The following is an 18,467-nucleotide window of genomic DNA, read 5'->3' as shown; positions in this document are numbered from 1 at the left end:
CCCTCGCCAACAGCACCGAGTCTGTTTCCAGGCACTGGGCAAGCAGAGAACTTGCCCCAGGCTACCTACTTCCCAGCTATGAAAGAACAGGGCTTTTGTTGTTCCTTCACCAGTGGGGTCTGCACGCCGGATTCGTGCCCTCGCCTGCGTTCAGCTGGAGACTTCCTTCTCCCTGTGACATTTTCCCTGTGCCTCTGGCCACCCTCCCAAAGTATTCATATAGTGCCAGGCAGGAATGGCCTGCTTGGGGACCCAGCAAGCTCCCAGGGCCTTTCCTGCTGCTCCCTGTACCCCTGTGTTTCGCTCGGCTTTCCAAATTGACTCAGCGCCAGGTAAGGTTGGAACCTTTTCCCACAAACTAGACCTTCAGTTTCTCTAGTGAGGGTGTGTGTGCAGGACAGAGGATCTCCCATTCCCACTTCCATAGTTTGGGCACTCACAGTATTTGGGGTGTCTCCAGGTCCTGCAGGAGCAGCCTGCTTCCTTCAGACGGTCTGTGGGTCCTCTTGGCATTCCTGATTTATTCCTGCAGCTGTTCTGGAGCTAAAATTCACGATGCGAGCCTCCACATGTGCTCTGTCCGTCCCAGTTGGAGCTGCAATTTAGTCCTGCCTCTCGTCCACCATGAAGATCTCTCCCACTTCATTCTTTTGAATGGCTGTGGAGTTTTCCACGGAATGTTCCGTGGTGTATTGAAACAATTTCCCACTGATGGGCATTTAGTTTGTTTTCAGGTCTTTATGCTGCAAAGCGTATTATTGTCCATATACCTTAAAGTTACTTGATCAACTCTATTTGTAGATTAAATTCAGTTCCACATGGCTGGGGAGGCCTTAGGAAACACAGCCGTGGTGGAAGGGGAGCGAGTACATCTTACATGGCAGCAGATGAGAGTGGTTCTTTTCCATCTTGTTTTTACTTTTTTCCTAAATCTGTGCTTTGAAACAACCTTTAAACAAACTCCAAATTAGATAATTTTTTTTTTGCAATAAAAATAAATTATAAATCCCTGTCTTATAATTTTTAAAAATAAAAAACACATCTTATTTTTTGTGGTATACTTTGTAGACAGAATTATATATATTAATTAGAATTTTAACTCTTAGTAACCTTAATTTCTGGCAAGCAAGTTTTAACCATTTGTCACATATCACTATTTTATAGATAAGAAAAATTTTATAATTTTTGAAAACATGTTTCTATAACATAATTTTTACATATATTAATAGACCCAAATAAATTTAGTCTTTCTACAAAATTTTTATAACATTTAAGAAGCCAAGAACAAACATTTATGTTCAGTAATTTGTGTTAGTTTTAAAAATCTTATTTGGAAATGACCCAGACCTTTAATGAGTATCTATTATTTAACTGAAGATAACATAATTTTAAGATCTTAAATTACATAAGAAGCTTACTTATAAACATGTATTTTCTTGACATTTATCTTACTTATTTATTCATTTTAGAGATGGGCGTCTTGTTGCATTGCTCAGGGTGGCCTGAACTTCTGGGCTCAAGCAGTCCTGCCACCTTGGCCTCCTGAGTAGCTAGGACTACAGGCGTGTGCCATGACACCAGGCTTAATTAATTTACTTTTAATAATTTACCTAGAATTACTTATGAAAATTGAGATATTAGACAAAGCTAGCCGTCACTTAAAGTTATTTCCCTTTTAACCATTTTTATAGCCTGTGATTATTAGATGTTCACTTAAGTAAGAAACTTAGTTAAGTGTATGGGTACTTTGTCGATAACTCATAAGATACAGCTGTTTTTATTAAGCCAGCAATATTAAATTAGCCTTTTTTATTTTTTTTGAGATGGAGTCTCGCTCTGTTGCCTAGGCTGGAGTGCAGTGGCGCTATCTTGGCTCACTGCAGCCTCTGCCTCCTGGGTTCAAGTGATTTTCCTGCCTCAGGCTCCCAAGTAGCTGGGATTATGCACACCACCACACCTGGCTAATTTTGTATTTTTAGTAGAGATGGGGTTTTGCTGTGTTGGCCAGGCTGGTCTCAAAATCCTGACCTCAAGTGATCTGCCCACCTTGGCCTCCCAAAGTGCTGGAATTACAGGCATGAGCCATCGCACCCAGCCAAATTAGTCTTATTTATCAAAGATCATACAAAGATTATTCTGTTTTAGGGTGGGTTTATAGTTTTATCATCTTTGTGTCAAACCCTGACATCTTAAAACATCTATCAGAGACAAATATAAAACTGCCTGACCAGTAAACTCAGGGAAAAATATATGCTGACAATTCTGAGAACATTTGTATTTTTATTTTACCAACAATTTTAAAACTGATTTGTTTATTAAAGATATACTTAAGTCACATGAACTAAAAGGCATTTGGGTTAATTAGTATATATTTTTTATGAATGCTCATTTATCTAAGCCAATCTAAATAGAATCCCTTAATAGATTTTTTTGTTGATGATGCCAGATTTTACCATGTAGATACAACATACAACATAATACACATACATGTGCATAAACATGTTTAACCACATACACACACAAATAAAGACATTATAGCTTTCATTTTAGAATTTTGGTCATGAGATAATAACACAAAAGCATCAGTTTCTAAAAGACACTTCCATCCAAATTATATTTTTGACAAAGCTGGGACTCGTTCACATGCTAAACTTTATTTGTCCTGATAGGAATCTAATGAGGGCCATGGATCAGAATTTTGGGTAAAGCAGTTTCTGCATTAGTTTGATTTCAAGAGACCTTTTTCAGTTTTAAATGAATTTAAAGTTAAATTTTCAGTGATTGCGTTTTAGCTAGGACTGGCTGAATTGTAAATGAAAAACAAAATCTTCAACTCGTCTGTGCTAGTAACAAATCTATTTTTTGGTTGCTGGTCTGATTTTCTGGACTAGACAATGCATGCAGGGAAGCATTTAACAGTGTTTTTCCTTTTTCTGGCACCTGTGGCAAAGCAAAATTTTTATGGCAGACAGAGATACCTTATATTACTGCTCTAAGCTCAAGATTTTGGCCTGTTCGATCTGAGCCCAATTTCTATAAATATTTACCTAGTTCTTTCCTTTTAGACCATCAGTCCTTCAGTTAGCTATTCCATCAGCCTAAGCAATTGTTAGCCGGGCAAACCTAAATTTACATTTTCAAAAGAAATGACTCTTAGATCTAGGTCATTGGTTACCATAGAGCTGTTGTGATTTGTAAATCCATTAATTTAAAACCTTTAAGAAACTAAAAAATCTTGGGCCAGGCACGGTGGCTCACACCTGTAGTTCTAGCATGTTGGGAGGCTAAGGCAGGTGGATCACTTGAGGTCAGGAGTTCAAGACAAGCTTGGCCAACATAATGAAAGCCCCTCTCTACTAAAATACAAAAATTAGCTGGGCATGGTGGTGGGCGCCTGTAATCAGCTACTCAGGAGGCTGAGACAGGAGAATCACTTGAACCCGGGGGCAGAGATTGCAGTGAGCCAAGATAGCACCACTGCACCCCAGGCTGGGTGACAGAGCGAGACTCCATCTCAAAAAAAAAACAAAAAACAAAACAAAACAAAAAACAAAAAAATCTTGGCCGGAATGCCGTAACCAGTGAGTTTTATTGCAACATGAGTAAAAAAGTCAGCAAATTTAAAGTAGGCAGAAAAAAAAATAGAGAGATAGAGGAATTAGGAGGCTCTATATGATGACTGCAGTTGCAGGGTTTTTGTTAGAGTTCGATCAATGACCATTTGAACTCTACATTTTCCTTGATGTAATTTGCCCTTTAGTTTAAAAATGTGCACAGGGATGTAGCCAGCGGGAGTCCAGAAAACTTGGATTAATATTTAAAAACCATTCCCCTTCTTATTAATCTTTTTACAGTAAAGAACATTCTACAGATACTACGAGGCCGTGCCGGCAGTTTGGACTGGTGCTTTAGACAGTGGTGACTGCTGTAGCAGCTTTTAATGAGCCAGCCTGTGCCCACCATTTAGAATGTTTATTTTGCTCTCTAAAGATTGTTAGAAACAAGCAGAGGAAAACAGCCAAATCATTTACTGATACACATACCCACGGCAAAAGAAGGCGAGATAAGGGTGCTCGCAAAAATGTTAACCCAGGCATGCATATCCAACAAAATATCAACTGAGGCATGCAGAAAGAACCAAAGTCACCTCACCAGAGAAGACATCCCTCAGAGACAAAATGCATACTCTGTAGAAGCCAGAGTACTCAGACCGAAATGCCTTTATGCCAAACAGGACTTGCCAGAAAACACAAAAAGCCCTTTATCATCCTAGGGGGGACATAAGGTCCTTTATTAAGGCAGTCTAATAACCAAAACAAACCCCACATAATATTTGAAAAGCATCTTCCAAAAAGAGGGAGGGTTGGCCTGAGAGAAAACTGAGTAGGTCAGAAAAAGCTGAGAGCTCAAAGGGCTCAAGTGAATACTTCACACCGGCCCAAGAATTGCTGATTCCTTCCGGCAGTGATCCTTCTCCACATCCCACTTCTGACTCCATTGATCTCAAGCTACATAACAGAGAAAGGCCCTCTAAAAGAAAAAGATATCTATCTGGGGATAGAGCATTGCAATGGGATATGCCTGCCATAATCAACTATGTGCGTATTCGGGGAGGCAAAGGGAGACCAAGGCTTTCAAAGGAAAAATGAGGAGGATTACATGAGTGTTTTGAGATAATTACCCTCACTACGAGGACCAATGACAAAGGCAATGCCACTCTGAGGTTGGACAGGCCGTTGCTGGGAAGATGTCCTCACAGAAGTATTTTCTGTGGAAGGTTGTGATGGCCTTTGTGCCAGCTGCAGTTTTTATAGAGTCCTTTGCGATAGTTTTTGTTATCAAGTGTTTACGGACGAGAACCCTCTTCTCCTCTTGACCTCCCTAGGCTCTATTTGTCAGGGATTTAAAATAAAAAACACAGGTGACTCAATTTTGATTCTGATGACTTCCACATACTACAGACATGGTGGTTCAGAAACAAGAGAAACTGACTTCTCACCATCTGGAGGCTGAATGTCCCAGACCGAGGCTCCAGCAGACGGGTGTCTGGTGATGCCCGCATCCTAGTTCATAGATGGCATCTCCTCACAAGGCAGAAAGGGTGAGGGAGCTCTCTGGGGCCTTTCTTATAAGGGCACTAATCCCCTTCATGAGGGCCCCCCTCTTATGACCTCAGCACCCCCAAAAGCCCATCTTCTAATACCATTACATGGGAGGTTAGGATTTCAGGGGGACAGGTATGAATATACGAATGTATGAATTTCAGGAGGACACAAACGTTCATCCCACGGCAGATGATAACAGGGGGGCCGACCAATACCCGGGTCCTTGCTGAGCCCCTTTCAGGTAGGATTTTACTCACTTCTCACCCCACTCTACCTGACAGGTGTATTTTCACCCCTATTCTGATGAGGAAATGGAGGTACAGGGTTCAGGCTCTTGCCCACAGTCATGCAGACAGTAAGAGGTGCAGGCAGAAACACACAGAACAGGCTCCATGTGCAAGGTTGTTCCCGTGCCATCTTGTCACGGTGTGTGCATGTGTAAGTGTGCATGTCTGTGTGTACGCCTGTGCATAAGCATGTGTGTCTTTGATGTCTATGTGCACTTGTGTGTGTGCAGGTGCACGTCCGTGTAGGTGCGTGCAGATGTGTGTGTCTGCAGACCTGCTCATGCATGCCTTGTGCATGTGTGCCCATGCCTGTGCATCTGCCTGTTTGCATGCATGTGGGTGTACTGCATGTGTGTGCGTATATGTTTATTTGTGAGCTGTGCACATGTGCATGTCTGTGCATGTACGGGTGAATGTGCATGTTTGTGTTTGGTGTGGGGAGGGGTGTTTCTTAACCCATTCACTTCAGAGCAGGGTCTCTGCTCAGTTCTCTTCGCTGTGACAGCTTTGGCTATTGTGTTCCCTGTTGCTGCTGACACCCCAAACTCCCTTCCCATTGCCATCGGCTCCCTGTGTCCTTTCACTTGAGGTGAATCCAGACCACTGGGACAAAGAACAGGAGGCAGGTGAAACGAACCAAAGCGTGTTTATGGGGAGGCCAGGGGGCTGCAGTTGGGACTAGCTGGCTCTGGGGGAAGCACAGGAAGGAGGCACAGGGGTTAGGGCCCGGGCAGGGCTGTAGCTGGCTCTGGGAGAAGCAGGGGAAGGAGGCACAGGGGTTAGGGCCGGGGCAGGGGGTCTCTGCTTTGCCTGCGGAGTGATGGGTGCCCGTCCCCCTGGTCTAGAAGACTGGGTTCTGTGGCGGACAGAGGGGAGCTGGGGGCAGGGGCTGGCGCATCTTCCTGCACACAGCAGAGTCCAGGCTGGGTCCTTTCTGCTCTCTGGCAGCACGGATGAGGCACAGAGGCCGCTTCCCTTCTCTGCAGGTACAGGGCGTCCTGCTCTCCTGGGGCTACTTCACCTGCAAGACAGCCCCTGGGGTCAGACAGGGGGCTAGAAGCCTGAGGGGTGCAGGGGCAGGGGAGACAGAGGGGCAGGGGAGGGGGTGTTGTCCTTTATCCACAGGGTCAAGAGGGCCTTTGACAGTGTCCACAGGCCACAGAGGGCCTGCGTGTCCTCTAGGCTCCCTCAGCCCTGCCTCTGCCTGGTCCAGGATCCCTGGACCAGCTCCGGCATGTCCCCTGGAAGGGCACCTTGCCCCATACCCACCCCGAGGGTCACTGAGAGCCTGGCAGCTCCCCTGACCTTGATGAAAGTGACAATGCCGCTGTAGAGGAGGGTGAGGATGAAGAGGGCCACGAACGTGGACAGGGTGGTCCACAGGCTGCCCACGTCATCCCAGGTCATGTAGTCATCGCTGTTCTCATCCCTGCTCTGAGGGATCAGGCAGGTCGTGGCCAGGTCTGGGGAGGAACGGGGCTGAGTGAGAAGCTCCCTGGTCCTGAGGGCCAGGCTACCCCTCCGCCCGCCCCCGCACAGCGTGGAGCTGAAATGACGGCGAGTCTTCCCAGGAGGCGTGGTTATCTCCAGGGAGCTCCCAGCCTCACCCTCTTGCTCATCGGCCCCCTCGACAAGCCTCTGCCCACTGTGTCCTCCCCGCCTGGACATGTCGCTGCCCTGAGTGGGGCAGACAGACGGAACCACAGACTCTCATGGATTGGGCTCCTGTGACAAGGGTGATGGGAGGCTGGGGCACTTCTGCACACCTGCACACATGGAGGCCTTCCTTAGCAAGTGGCCACTGTGACAAGGTGTGGAAGGCGAGACACAGTCAGGCAGCAAGGAGTGAGTGGCTTCGCCGCAGGGGGGAAAGCAGGTGCCCTGAACTGGGGGGGCTGACCAAGGAGGGTGGAAAGGGGCCCAGGAGGGGAGATCCAGGCAAGGCGATTTTATCCCAGTAGCAGGAGGGAGCCATGGAAGGGGGCTAAGCAAGGGTCTGTCATGAACAAACATGTGTATAAAAGGTAGTCTCCGGCTGGAGACAGCAGTGGGGCCCAAGGCAAGCCTAGGCCGGGAAAACACTTCCGTGGCAAGCACAGCCCCATCCACGAGGAAGAGCCTGTGGGCAGGAAACATTGACAGGAACCAGCCACGTCACAGATTTCCTAGAGTTCATGCAACAAGCGTTTATTGTGGTTGTACTGTGAGCTCGGCCAGAGCTGCTGAGTGGCGGGTGTGGACAGGTCTCGTCCAGGGATCATTTCACGGGGCCACGTTCTGTTAAATCTAATAACAAAAAATCGGCGTGTCTTTCTGTTCATATCGTTTTTCTAGTATTTCTTCTTGGTAATTTAGAAAGAAGCCGGATCCTCTGCCACAGATAACGTGTGACACGGGGAACACAGCGTGTGTAGTCTGGGTGGGGTCAGGGAGCTCCTGCCCTGCTCTCTCTCAGATACCTGCACCCCTCCCGCCCATGCACACACAGGAGCCCCTCCTAGCACCAACTCGCTTCCTCCTCACAGCAGCCCAGGACGTGGCCCCTGCTGGCTCAGCAGACAAGAGGGGAAATCGAGGCAAGAAAGGCATAGGGGCTTCCTTGGACCAAGGCCCCAGGGTTCTCTGTGGGATAAGCCTCAGCTCTAACCACTGCACCATCTGGGCCTCACTGCCTAGGAGCGAGACTTGTGCTTGGGGGCACAAGGGTACACTCGGATATCCTGGGTACACACGGGTGCACACACACACACCCCATAGTACTGCAACCTGGGGCCCTGGTGCGTAGTGGCAGGGCAGCTTCCAGCCTCTCCCGGGTCTGGCCAGGTGGATGGTCCAGGCTCATCTGTGAGATCCCAGACTGTCTGTGCCTGGGGATGGCCGGCTAGCTGGGCGTGGGAGCCTGGGGGAGGGTCATGGCGATGATGGGAATCTGTAGGCCGAACCTGGGCCCCAGTACAGATGGTGCCCCGAAGGGGAGGGGGCAGTGGACAGGGAGTCCCAGCCTCAGGTGGGCAGCCATGGGCTGGGGCTGCAGCTTCAGGGAGGACCCTCTGGCGGGGACAGGGAGGTTGGGGGACTGAGAAGCAGCTGCTGCTGCAGGGGGCAGTCCCTGAAGGGTCAGACCAGGCTGCTGCCCCCCAGGTTACCCACTGCTGTGGGGTCCATCTGTGTGAGGCAGGCAGGGTCAGACACTGTCCTCGGAGGGGGTTCTCTGTGAGGCCACCTCACAGGGTCACTCTTGGGGAAGGTCCATGCCGGGTCAGGGCTGCTGGCAGCCCCTGGGACCAAAAGAGCCTGGGACAGCCCTCAGCCCTGCCCCTCGTTGACTTGGGTGTCTTCCTTTCCCTGGCTCTGCAGGGTGGCCGGGGGCCTGGGCGCCTGGCTCCCGCTCACACCAGGGGCCCTTCCGCGCCTCCCTTGGCTGGACAGCTGGGGCATGGGCAGCAGGCCCTGAGCAGGGCGGACAGCATCCTGCTGTGTGCACAGCCCCTCGTGGCCACCATGTCCCACTGGGGCCATGCTCGGGCAGTGGGGGCACTGGTCTGTGTGCCGTGCCTCAAGGGGGCGGCAAAGGGTGGGCCTGGCAGGAGGCTGGGGGCTGTCACTCTGGGTCGGTGCCCACTGTGGGCATGTGTGGGGCTGACCTTTCACTGGGCACTGAGCCCAAGCCTGACATCTGGGGGTTTCTGGAGACCCCTCTGGCTCCCAGAGGTGCTGGCTGTGGTCTTGGACAGTCAGATGTCCCCAGGGAGGGCAGCTGTTCAGGGTGACCACATTCACGGTCACGCCAGGGAAGGCCTGTGCCCAGCACCCAGCCATGGGGAATGTCTTGGGAGGAAACCGCCACTCCTTAGGGCGTGGCGAGGGGTCGTATCCATCTCTTACACTGTGCCAGCCAGCCTGGGCCAGCACGTGGTGTGGACAGCGAGGATGGACGCTGGGACACCCATGGCCCAGGAGTACTGGGAAGCCTGTGCTCCTGCTGGACACCGAGAAGGGGCCTGTGTGCCCAGGACAGCCTAGCCCCGCCCCTGCCCAGTGCCCCGCCCCTGCCTACTATGGAGTCCAGCTCCTCATGGCCCCCCACAGAGTCCTCGTCCCAACCCTGGGCCTGGGGGTGACTCACAGCTGACATCTAGGCTCCGGCTGGCGTTGAGCAGAGTCCGGGAGTCCTCGTGGCTGACCACACACGTGTAGGTGGCTGGCTGAGGGCTGGGCGGGGCTGGGACACGCAGCACACTCCAGGCCCAGAATGTGGTGCTCCCAGGCTGTGGCGCGGGGTGTGCGGTGGCAAACCAAGAACTGTTCACCTCGCGCTGGTCCTCCAGCCACAACAGGAGGATGTCGGGGGGCGAGAAGCCAGACACCTCACACAGGAGCCACAAGGCCGCCTCGGGAGGGCCAGACGAGGCCAGGAGGTTCAGGGAAAGCTCGACAGGTGCCTGGGCAGCTGCGGGGAGGTGGGGGAGGCTGTCAGGCTCTGGCCACCGGGGCACTGGGAGAGAAATGAGGCCGGCCAGGGTGCTGGTGCCTCCTCCTCCTTTCCTGCGGAGGATGACGTGTGCTGCTGGGGCCCAGCTGGGGTCGTGGCCCTGGGGCAGGCGTGGGGGTCAGCAGGCTGTGGGCACCCTCGTCTCCCCACCTGGGAGCCAGCCTCACCGGGTTTTCTCAGCGCCATCAACTTCTGGGATGGGAGCCTGGGACGGTTCAGTGTGCAGGTGACGGTGGTCCCTGCGTTCCACAAGGACCTGGGCAGGGCCAGACGGCTGTGCTGGCTCTGGGAGCCGTTGCTGTGCTGCTCCAGCGGCCCCTCCTCCACGCCCCCTGTGGGGACCTCCCCGGCCACCTCCCAGGACAGGCGGGCATCCTGCAGGTCACTGCCCACCATGAAGCAGGTGAAGGTGGCATTGTCCCGGAGCCACAGGTCCTGCAGGGCAGGGGGCAGCAGGTAGACGCCAAGAGGCTGGGTGTGGTTCCGACACACTGCAGGGGAGAGCAAACGCAAGCAGCCGTGGCCGGACCTTCGGGAGCAGCGGGCTCCCGCCCGGGGCGCTGCACAGAGCTCCACGGTGGCCTCCCCCTGAGTGTGGGGCCTGGCTGCATGGCCGGGCGCACAGACCCTGTCTCCAGGAGCTGGGGGATCCACGGGCAAAGACCCGTTGAGCCATGGGCGGTGCCACTCTTGGTCACTGCCGGGCCCCAGGGCTGCTGCCCGCTCTTCCCTGAGCAGACTCGGGCCTTCGCTGCTTCCAGAGCTCTCTGCTCCGTGGCTGCCAGGCCGGGACTCATCTACAGGCCGGGTTTTTCTGGTGCCGTCTCCCTGCAGGGACTGACTTAACCACTGTGCTCTCCTCTCCCCAGCTGCTGGCCAGGTGTGGCCAGTGGAGGGCACTGGGGAGGAGGCAGTGTGGGGGGCACCCTGGTCAGAGGCCTGGAGGTTGCCCATGGAGCCTGGGACTCCCCCTCACCTGCCCCCGACCCATGTGGCAGAGCCCTCTGAGGGGCCTGAGTGGCCCCACGCCTCTAAGAGCTCCTTCCTCAGTGCTCCCTGAGTTTGGGGGGACCCTGACTGTCCTCGTGGGGGTCCTCAGGGGTCATGAGTTTCTAAGTGTCCGGGGCCCATCCACATAACAGCAATCACTTCAATAGTTTAGGGCGCCAACGGCCAACTGGTTATTGGGCAATAGGTGTTTTGCTAGCCCAGGGGTCAGAAAAAACCTGGTGTCTTTTTGTCTCTCTCTTCTTGTTCCTCTTTCCCCTTCTCCTTCTTCTTCTCTTCTCCTCCTCTTCCTAAAAATTTTTTAATTGACAAAAATGATATATGTTTATCATGTACAACACAATGTTTGAAATATGTGTACATTGTGGAATGGCTAAATCAAGCTAATGACCATGCATTATCTCACATACTTGTCACTTTTTGTGGCAAGAACACTTAAAATCTATTTTCTTAGCGATTTTCAAGAATACACTGCATTGTTACTAACTACTGCCCCCATGTACAAGGGATGTCCTGAACTAATTCCTCCCAACTGAAGTTTTGTGCCCTTTGACCCACATCTCCTCAGCCACCAGTGCCTGCTCCCTGGCACCCACCTCTCTACTCTCTGCCTCTAAGCGTTTGCCTTTTTAACCTTCCAAATGTAAGTGCGATCATGCAGCGTTGCTCTTTCTGTGCCTGGCTCATTTTGCTTAGCATAAGTGTCCTTCAGGTTCATCTACATTGTTGCCAATGACGGAATTTCGCTCTTTTTAAAGGCTGAATCGTATTCCATTGTGCCCCGTGCACACCGCATTTTCTTCACCTGTGCGTCTGCTGAGGGGTGCTTAGGTTGGTTCTGTATCTTGGCTTTTGTGACTAGTGATACCTGAGCTTTTGGAATCATATCCAAAAATTGTTGCTCAGACTAATGTCATGGAGTTTTTCCCATGTTTTCTTCTAGCAGCTTTATCTGTTCAGTTAAACCTTTAGACTGTTTTCTTTTTTTTTCTTTTTCTTTCTTTTTTTTGAGACACAGTCTCTCTCCGTTGCCCAGGCTGGAATGCAGTGGCACAGTCTCGGCTCCCTGCAACCTTAACCTCCAGGATTCAAGCGATTCTCCTGCCTCAGCCTCCCGAAAAGCTGGCATAACAGGCTTGGGCCACCATGTGCTCATTTTTGTATTTTTAGTGGAGACGGGGTTTTGCCATGTTGGCCAAGCTGGTCTCGAACTCCTGACCTCAGGTGATCCGCCTGCCTCGGCCTCCCAAAGTGCTGGGATTACAGGCGTGAGCCACCGCGCCCGGCCTAGACTGTTTTCAATTGATTTTTGCGTAGTTTCATTAGTCTGCACATGGATATCCAGTTTCCCCAGCACTATTTATTGAGGAAACTGTCCTTTCCCCGTTGTGTTTTCCTGGTGTCTTTGTTGCAAATCAATGGACTGCAAACATGTAAATTTATTTCTGGGCTCGCTTTTCCATTCCGTGGGTCTGTGTGTCGTTTTTATGATCCTGTTTTGATTACAACTGCTTTATAGTATGTTTTGAAGTCAAGTACTGGGATGTTTCCTGCCTTGCTCTTTCTGCTCAAAACTGTTCTGACTTTTGGAGTTGCATTGAACTCCTCTTCTTCCTCTTCCCTGCTTTTTTCTCCCCCTCCCCTCTTCCTCTTCCTCTTCCTCCTCCATCCCACTAAAACTGTAAAGACATTTCTAGGCCACACAAAACAGCCCCTGGCTGCATCTGGCCTGTGGGTCACCGTCCATGGGGTCATGCCATAACCCTGGCTGTGTCTGGGTCAGTTGGGTCCTCCAGGTGGGGCAGTGCAGACCAGACCTGAGGGCTCAGCTGCTGAGGTCAGCACATCTCAGGCGCCTGCCATGAAGGGTCATCTGTAACTGGATGCCCTCCAGGCCCCAGGGCAGGAGGCCCTAGTCTGTCTGCACCCCTTGTTGTCGTGGGAAATCGAGGCGCCAGGAAGCAGCGCCGTGGTCTAAGAGCACTTGGCCATCTTCTTGGAGGCTGCCCAGGGGAAGGCCCCTCCACCAGCAGACAAGGCCGTGGGGTGGGTGACTTGGCTCCAGAGCTGGCCGCCAACACACTCAACTTGTTTTGTTGCTGAGTCTCCACTGCCCATGAGGAGGGTGGAGAGGGACAAGTGCAGATGCCTGGGTCAGGGAGCAGCTGCCCTCACCTTTCTCATGGGAAGCTCTGGCCCCTGTGCTGTGTCCATCTCCCTGCATCTGACAGGCCCACCCCAAGCCTAGGAGCTAGGTGTGTTTAGAGACGGGAATGTCGTGTTTCTGCACCTGCAGAGTGGTGGCGGATTCTGGCCCAGGGTGAGGGCACCGTGGCCACTCATCCAGGCAGGGGCCACCATGGCTGTGCCATGCCCTTGTCAGAGCTTGACCCACACCCCAGAGGGTGGCTGAGGGACAGTCATTCTGCCTGTTGGTCCAGCCCACCTCACTGCTGCTTCTCCTAACAGCTTCCTGCCCTACTCAGAGAAGGTCAGGCACATACCTGAGTTCTCCCGAACACTGAACCCGTCCCCCCGGCCACATGGACGTCTCAGGCAGGTCAGACTCACAAGCCTCAGACTTCTCAGATAAAGTTCCTGGTGAGGACCCTCTTTCCTCTGCCATTCTGAGGTGGCAGGCAGGGTGAGGGTGAGAAGCAGGCCGGCCACCAGGATCCAACACTTGGAGAGAGCCAGGCCTGGGGTGGGTGGGAGGCGAGGGTCACGGGGAGGGCCTGCTGCAGCCCAAGTGACCTGTGAGTCTGCAAGCCGGACTGCCTCGGCAGGGTGGCTCTATGTGAGGCTGCGCTAAGGGCCCACGCCTCAGCTCAGCAAGGCAGAGCTGGGTCCGTGGGCCGGGGAGCCGGCCCAGGTCTGCTCTGGGGGTCTGCTGGCTGTTTGGCATCTGCTGGCCCCCAGACTGGGGCTGGCTGGCAGTAGGTGTTTGATAGAGGTCAGTTCAATGTCCCTTTCCTTACCAAAGTGTGACTTGGAGACTCAGACAAGGAGTTATGAAGGGCTGCCTGGAGGAGGCGGCTGAGGAATGAGCAGGTGGGTGGGGTGGGGTGTTCAGGGAAGGGGCTTCTCACCTGTGTTCTTGGTGGTGGCTGGGGCTCTGGTTGCCTCGGAGAGGCCGCCCTCTGCTTGGGGTTGTGCAGTGGGTACTGAGGGGGGCTGTGCCTTTGGAGACTCTGAAATCCAAGGAACAGTGCAGGTGAGGCTGAGGGCAGAGGGCATGGATGTGCCAGAGGCTGGGTTGTGGACAGGCAGGTGGGGGGCACAGGCAGCCAGGCAGGCAGAAGGGAGGGGCCACAGCATGGGGTGGGAGCTTGGCTGTGGGAAGCTCACTAGACAGCTGCCTTTGCTGAGCAAGCTGCCTCCGTGCCCACTGGGGGAAGGGTCTGGAAGGAAAGGGATCTGAGCATTGGGAGATGGGGCTGCAGAGAGAGGGAGCGGAGGGGCTGAGGGAGAGGGACCGAGATGGGGAGGGTCCGGTGGGGTGGATACAGGGTGAAGGGGGCGGGATGTACTCCGAGGGGAGAGGTGGGGGTTGCCTCACAGCCCAGCCCTTGCTTCTGTCTTTGTGGTCAGGCCCTGAGTGGAAGGTGCTGGAGGTCCTGGGGGGCGCTTCTGGGTGATCTCCGGTGCCACCTACCTGGCCAGCGGGAGATCTCCTTCTTACTCTTGCTGGGGTCATGCTGGACGACACATTTGTACTCGTCTTGGTGCCACTGCTGGAGGGGGGTGGAGAGCTGGCTGCTTGTCATGTAGTACTGGTCCTGTGTTTCTATCTCAGGGAAGGTCCTCTCGAGCTGTCTCTGTGACCCCTTGTACCAGGTGACAGCCACGGACTTTGGGTGGTACCCAGTTATCAAGCATGCCAGGACCACAGGGCTGTTATCGTTTGGGGGTTTGCACCCTGATATGATGGGGAACACGTCCGGAGCCTTGGTGGACACTGGAAGACAGACACAGCGGGAGTCTGAGGCTGGAGGCTCTGAGGACAAGGGGCAGGGCAGGGCAGAGGACCCTGGCAGCGGGGTGACAGGGAAGCCAGGGAGAAGGGGTCCAGAAGGAGTGCCCGGGGTGAGGAGGGCTGACCAAGTGGCCCGCGCACACGAATGCCCCTGCGGCTGCTCCTGTGCCATGAGTCATAATAACTGAGTGGGACCCGTGGCTTTGTGGACCCTGGGCTGCTGTTGCCGAGAGCCCCTGGAAGGGAGGGGTCTTCTCTCCAGAGGCTTTGGTGCCCCTCTGGGCATTCCTGGGACCTCCACCTTCCTTGCTGCCCCCAGTCTCTCTGGGAACCACTTCCCTTGGGTCCCTGAGGGGAGGAGGGGCACTGAAACCTGGGAGCAATGGGCCTAGGGCTGTATGACCCGCCTGCCCAGGCTCCCAGCCACGGGTCCTCAGCTGCCCTGCAGGGGCCATGGGGTCCCTGTGGAGGGCCATGCGTCTGGCCCTCTGAGTGGCTCCGGAGGAGCTGGTGGGATTGGATCCTCCTCTCCCTGATTCCTGGCCCCAGGGGCTCTGCTGCCTGGGACAAACCCATGAGCTGGTCTGACCCCTTATAAGGGGTGTTACTCATGGACAGCAGGCTGTAGGGTGGCAGGTCCCAGAATCTGTGGCTGCCTGCTGGGCTTGGCTCTCAGCCTCACTTTCCTGGAGACCTGGGTACCCAGGGCAGCCAAGCAAGTGCAGGGTTCTTGCCTGGGTCCCTGGAGGCCCCAGGTGCTCCGTCTTAGTCTAACCTTCTACTCACTCCCTGCCTCCACCCGTGTCTTCCCACCACACTGACTGTCGCTGCTCAGGTGGCGCCAGGTGTTCCCATTCTTTGGCCTGGTACGCAAGGTCATCCAGTGTGGCGGTGGCCCCATCCTCCTTCCCTTCTCCCTTGGGGCAGAACCTGCCTCCCTGCTTTCCCAAACTCTGGATGACCCTCCCCTTCTCCCCATTTGCATCCTTTATCCTGGGATTTTCTGAGCAGGATTGTCAACCCATTGTCAACCCTCCACGTCCTAGGCAGTATTCACGGCCCACCTCAGAATCTTCCACCTGAACAGTGCGTTCCTAATTCCCTTCCTCGAGACACCTCTTGGACCTCTCTGGGCTGTTTTCATTTTTCCCTGAGGTTCTGGGATGTCAGCCCTGCCAGGCCTTCCTCTACAGCACCACTGGTGAGACGCTAGGGATGGTCTTGTTATGGGTTGAGTTGTGTCTCCAAATAAATGGATGTGTTGAAGCTCTGACCCGTAGGGCCTCAGAATGTGCCCTTCTTTGGAAGCAGAGTTTTGCAGATGCAATCAAGCTAAGATAAGGTCACGCTGGAGGCGGGTGAGCCTCTGACCCAATATGGCTGGGGTCCTTATGCAAAGGGGAAATTTAGACACAGACACGCGCGCAGGCAGAATGCCACGTGAAGGTAAAGATGGAGATGGAGGAGCTGTTTCCAAAAGCCAAGGAACACCAAAGCTTTCCAGCAAACCAACAAAAGCCAGGACAGACGCCTGGAACAGATTCTCCCTGCCAGCCCAGGGGAGCCAACCCTGCCCACAGCTCGATCTCAGACACCTGGCCTCCAGAAATGAGAGAGAATACATTTCTGTTGTTTCAGCCATGCAGTTGTGGTACTTTGTTACAATAGCTCATAAGAAACTAAAACAGATTTTGGCTTTAGAATTCCTCTTCTAGTGGAAATAAGACATCAAATACAAAGTTTGAAGAGAAGCGAATGCAGCAGCGGCGGCTGCCTGTCTCTTACCATGTCGGGTGCCTGGTCACTGCGAGCCTTGCAAAGCTTTGGCGTGGAATCATTCCTCCAAGTCCATTAACAAGGGCTGTGTCCTGAGCAGCCAGTCAGCCCGGTGGCAGAAGCCACGCATCCCAGCTCTGGGTAGTCCGGGGAGACCCAAAGCCCAGGCCGGGCCTGGCAGCCACCCTCCCAGAGCCTGTGCTAGGCCAGTCCTGCTGACGCTGAATCGGTGATTCCGAGCAGAACCTGTCCTTCTAAGGCGTCTCACAGTCCTGTCTTCAGCACTATCTGACTGAGTTTTCTCTTATGCCACCAACTAACATGCTTAACTAACATGCTTAACTGACATGCTTAACTGACATGCTTAACTGAAATAATTCAGGATAATGATGCACATTTTACCTAAAACTTATCCTAAAGTGAGTAGTTGAAAAGTGGTCTTGAAAAATACTAAAATGAAGTCCACTCTATCAGAATATCAAAGTGTTTCTCCTTAATCACAAAGAGAAAACGAGTTAACCTAAAAAGACTGTGAACACAGTCATTATGAAAATAATGCTCTGAGGTATTGAAAAAGTATTTGATTAATTATCACATGAAGGGATAACAAGCTAATTTAAAAAACTTTTTGAATACAGTCATAAACTCTCCCTGAGACTGTTTAATTTCTTAAACATCTTACTTTAAAAATGAAGTTGATATGCTGTTTGCACAAACTAGCAGTTGATAAGCTAAGATTGGAAATGAAATTTAGATAGTTAAAAAAAAGAGCCTTTCCAGTTTCGGTCAGCCTCGCCTTATTTTAGAAACGCAAATCGTCCAGGTGTTGTTTTGCTCAGTAGAGCACTTTCAGATCTGGGCCTGGGCAAAACCACCTCTCCACAACCAGAAGTGATAAATTTACCAATTATGTTTTTTTGCTTCCTAAAATAGACTCTTGCGGTGACCTGCTTCCTGCCACCTGCTGTGGGTGCCAGAGACCCCCATGCAGCCATCTCGACTGTAATTCATCATCCGCTTCCAGCTTCACTCAATTAATTAAAAAAATAAACTTGATTTATGATGGTCAAAACTCAGTCCTGCATTGGGGCCGACAGCACTGTGATAGTATTTCTTAGCTGAGCTTGCTTTGGCCTCAATTCCAGAGACATATCACTCATGGGTGTTAATCAAATGATAAGAATTTCAAATACTTGAACAGTTAAAAAAATTAATATACTTGAAAATCTCTCACATTTTTAAGTCATAATTTTCTTAACCATTTTTCTCAGAATCCACTTCAAACATATCCTGTCTTTTAACATTTAGTAAGCACGCCTCCTAAGATGAACAATCCTTTTCTCTTGGAAACCAACTTCAAGGCACTGAGCTCCCGGGGCCTCCCTAAGCCCCTGTCAGGACGGCAGCCACCGTTTCTGGGCTACCCCTGCCGCCAACCCTGCTCTCATCAAGACCAAGGCTACCCGTCCCTCCTGGCTGGATTCAGCCACTCCGACAGTTCTCTTTCCAGTCAATAAAGAATTTAAGATGCAGGTTGACACACAGCGCACCTCATAATTCTAAAGAAAATATTTCACGATTCGCTGTCTGTGCAGCGATCTTGCAGTCCTATAGACACCGCTCCTGAGACACATTCCTCCGCCATCACTAAGACCCCTGGTCTGTTCTGGCATCTCGTCCAAATGTGGCTCCCCAAGCCCCCAGGCTCAGTTACTCCATCAGACGCACCCAGCCTGAGTCCCATTTTCCAAAGGCATCGGAAAATCCACAGAGGTTCCCAGATCCCCAAGGCACCCCAGTGCCCGTCCTCTCCTGGCCAGTCC

The 18,467-nt window shown here is 52.3% G+C and overlaps 1 gene segment (V, D, J or C); it reads right to left on the bottom strand.

Annotated features, from left to right (window-relative positions):
* Nucleotides 1–6,039: 6,039 nt before the first annotated feature.
* LOC116456207 (immunoglobulin heavy constant delta-like) lies at nt 6,040–14,717 on the bottom strand. The segment is given in 7 exon segments: nt 6,040–6,413; nt 6,698–6,855; nt 9,519–9,842; nt 10,052–10,375; nt 11,111–11,182; nt 13,982–14,083; nt 14,548–14,717. Coding segments are annotated over 7 exon segments (1,101 nt in total).
* Nucleotides 14,718–18,467: the final 3,750 nt, after the last annotated feature.

This window comes from Hylobates moloch, unplaced genomic scaffold (genome assembly GCF_009828535.3).
Source record: "Hylobates moloch isolate HMO894 unplaced genomic scaffold, HMol_V3 SCAFFOLD_16, whole genome shotgun sequence".
Lineage (NCBI taxonomy): Eukaryota > Metazoa > Chordata > Mammalia > Primates > Hylobatidae > Hylobates > Hylobates moloch.
Note: the sequence above shows the minus strand (reverse complement) of the source record. Positions and strands in the feature narration are given on the sequence as shown.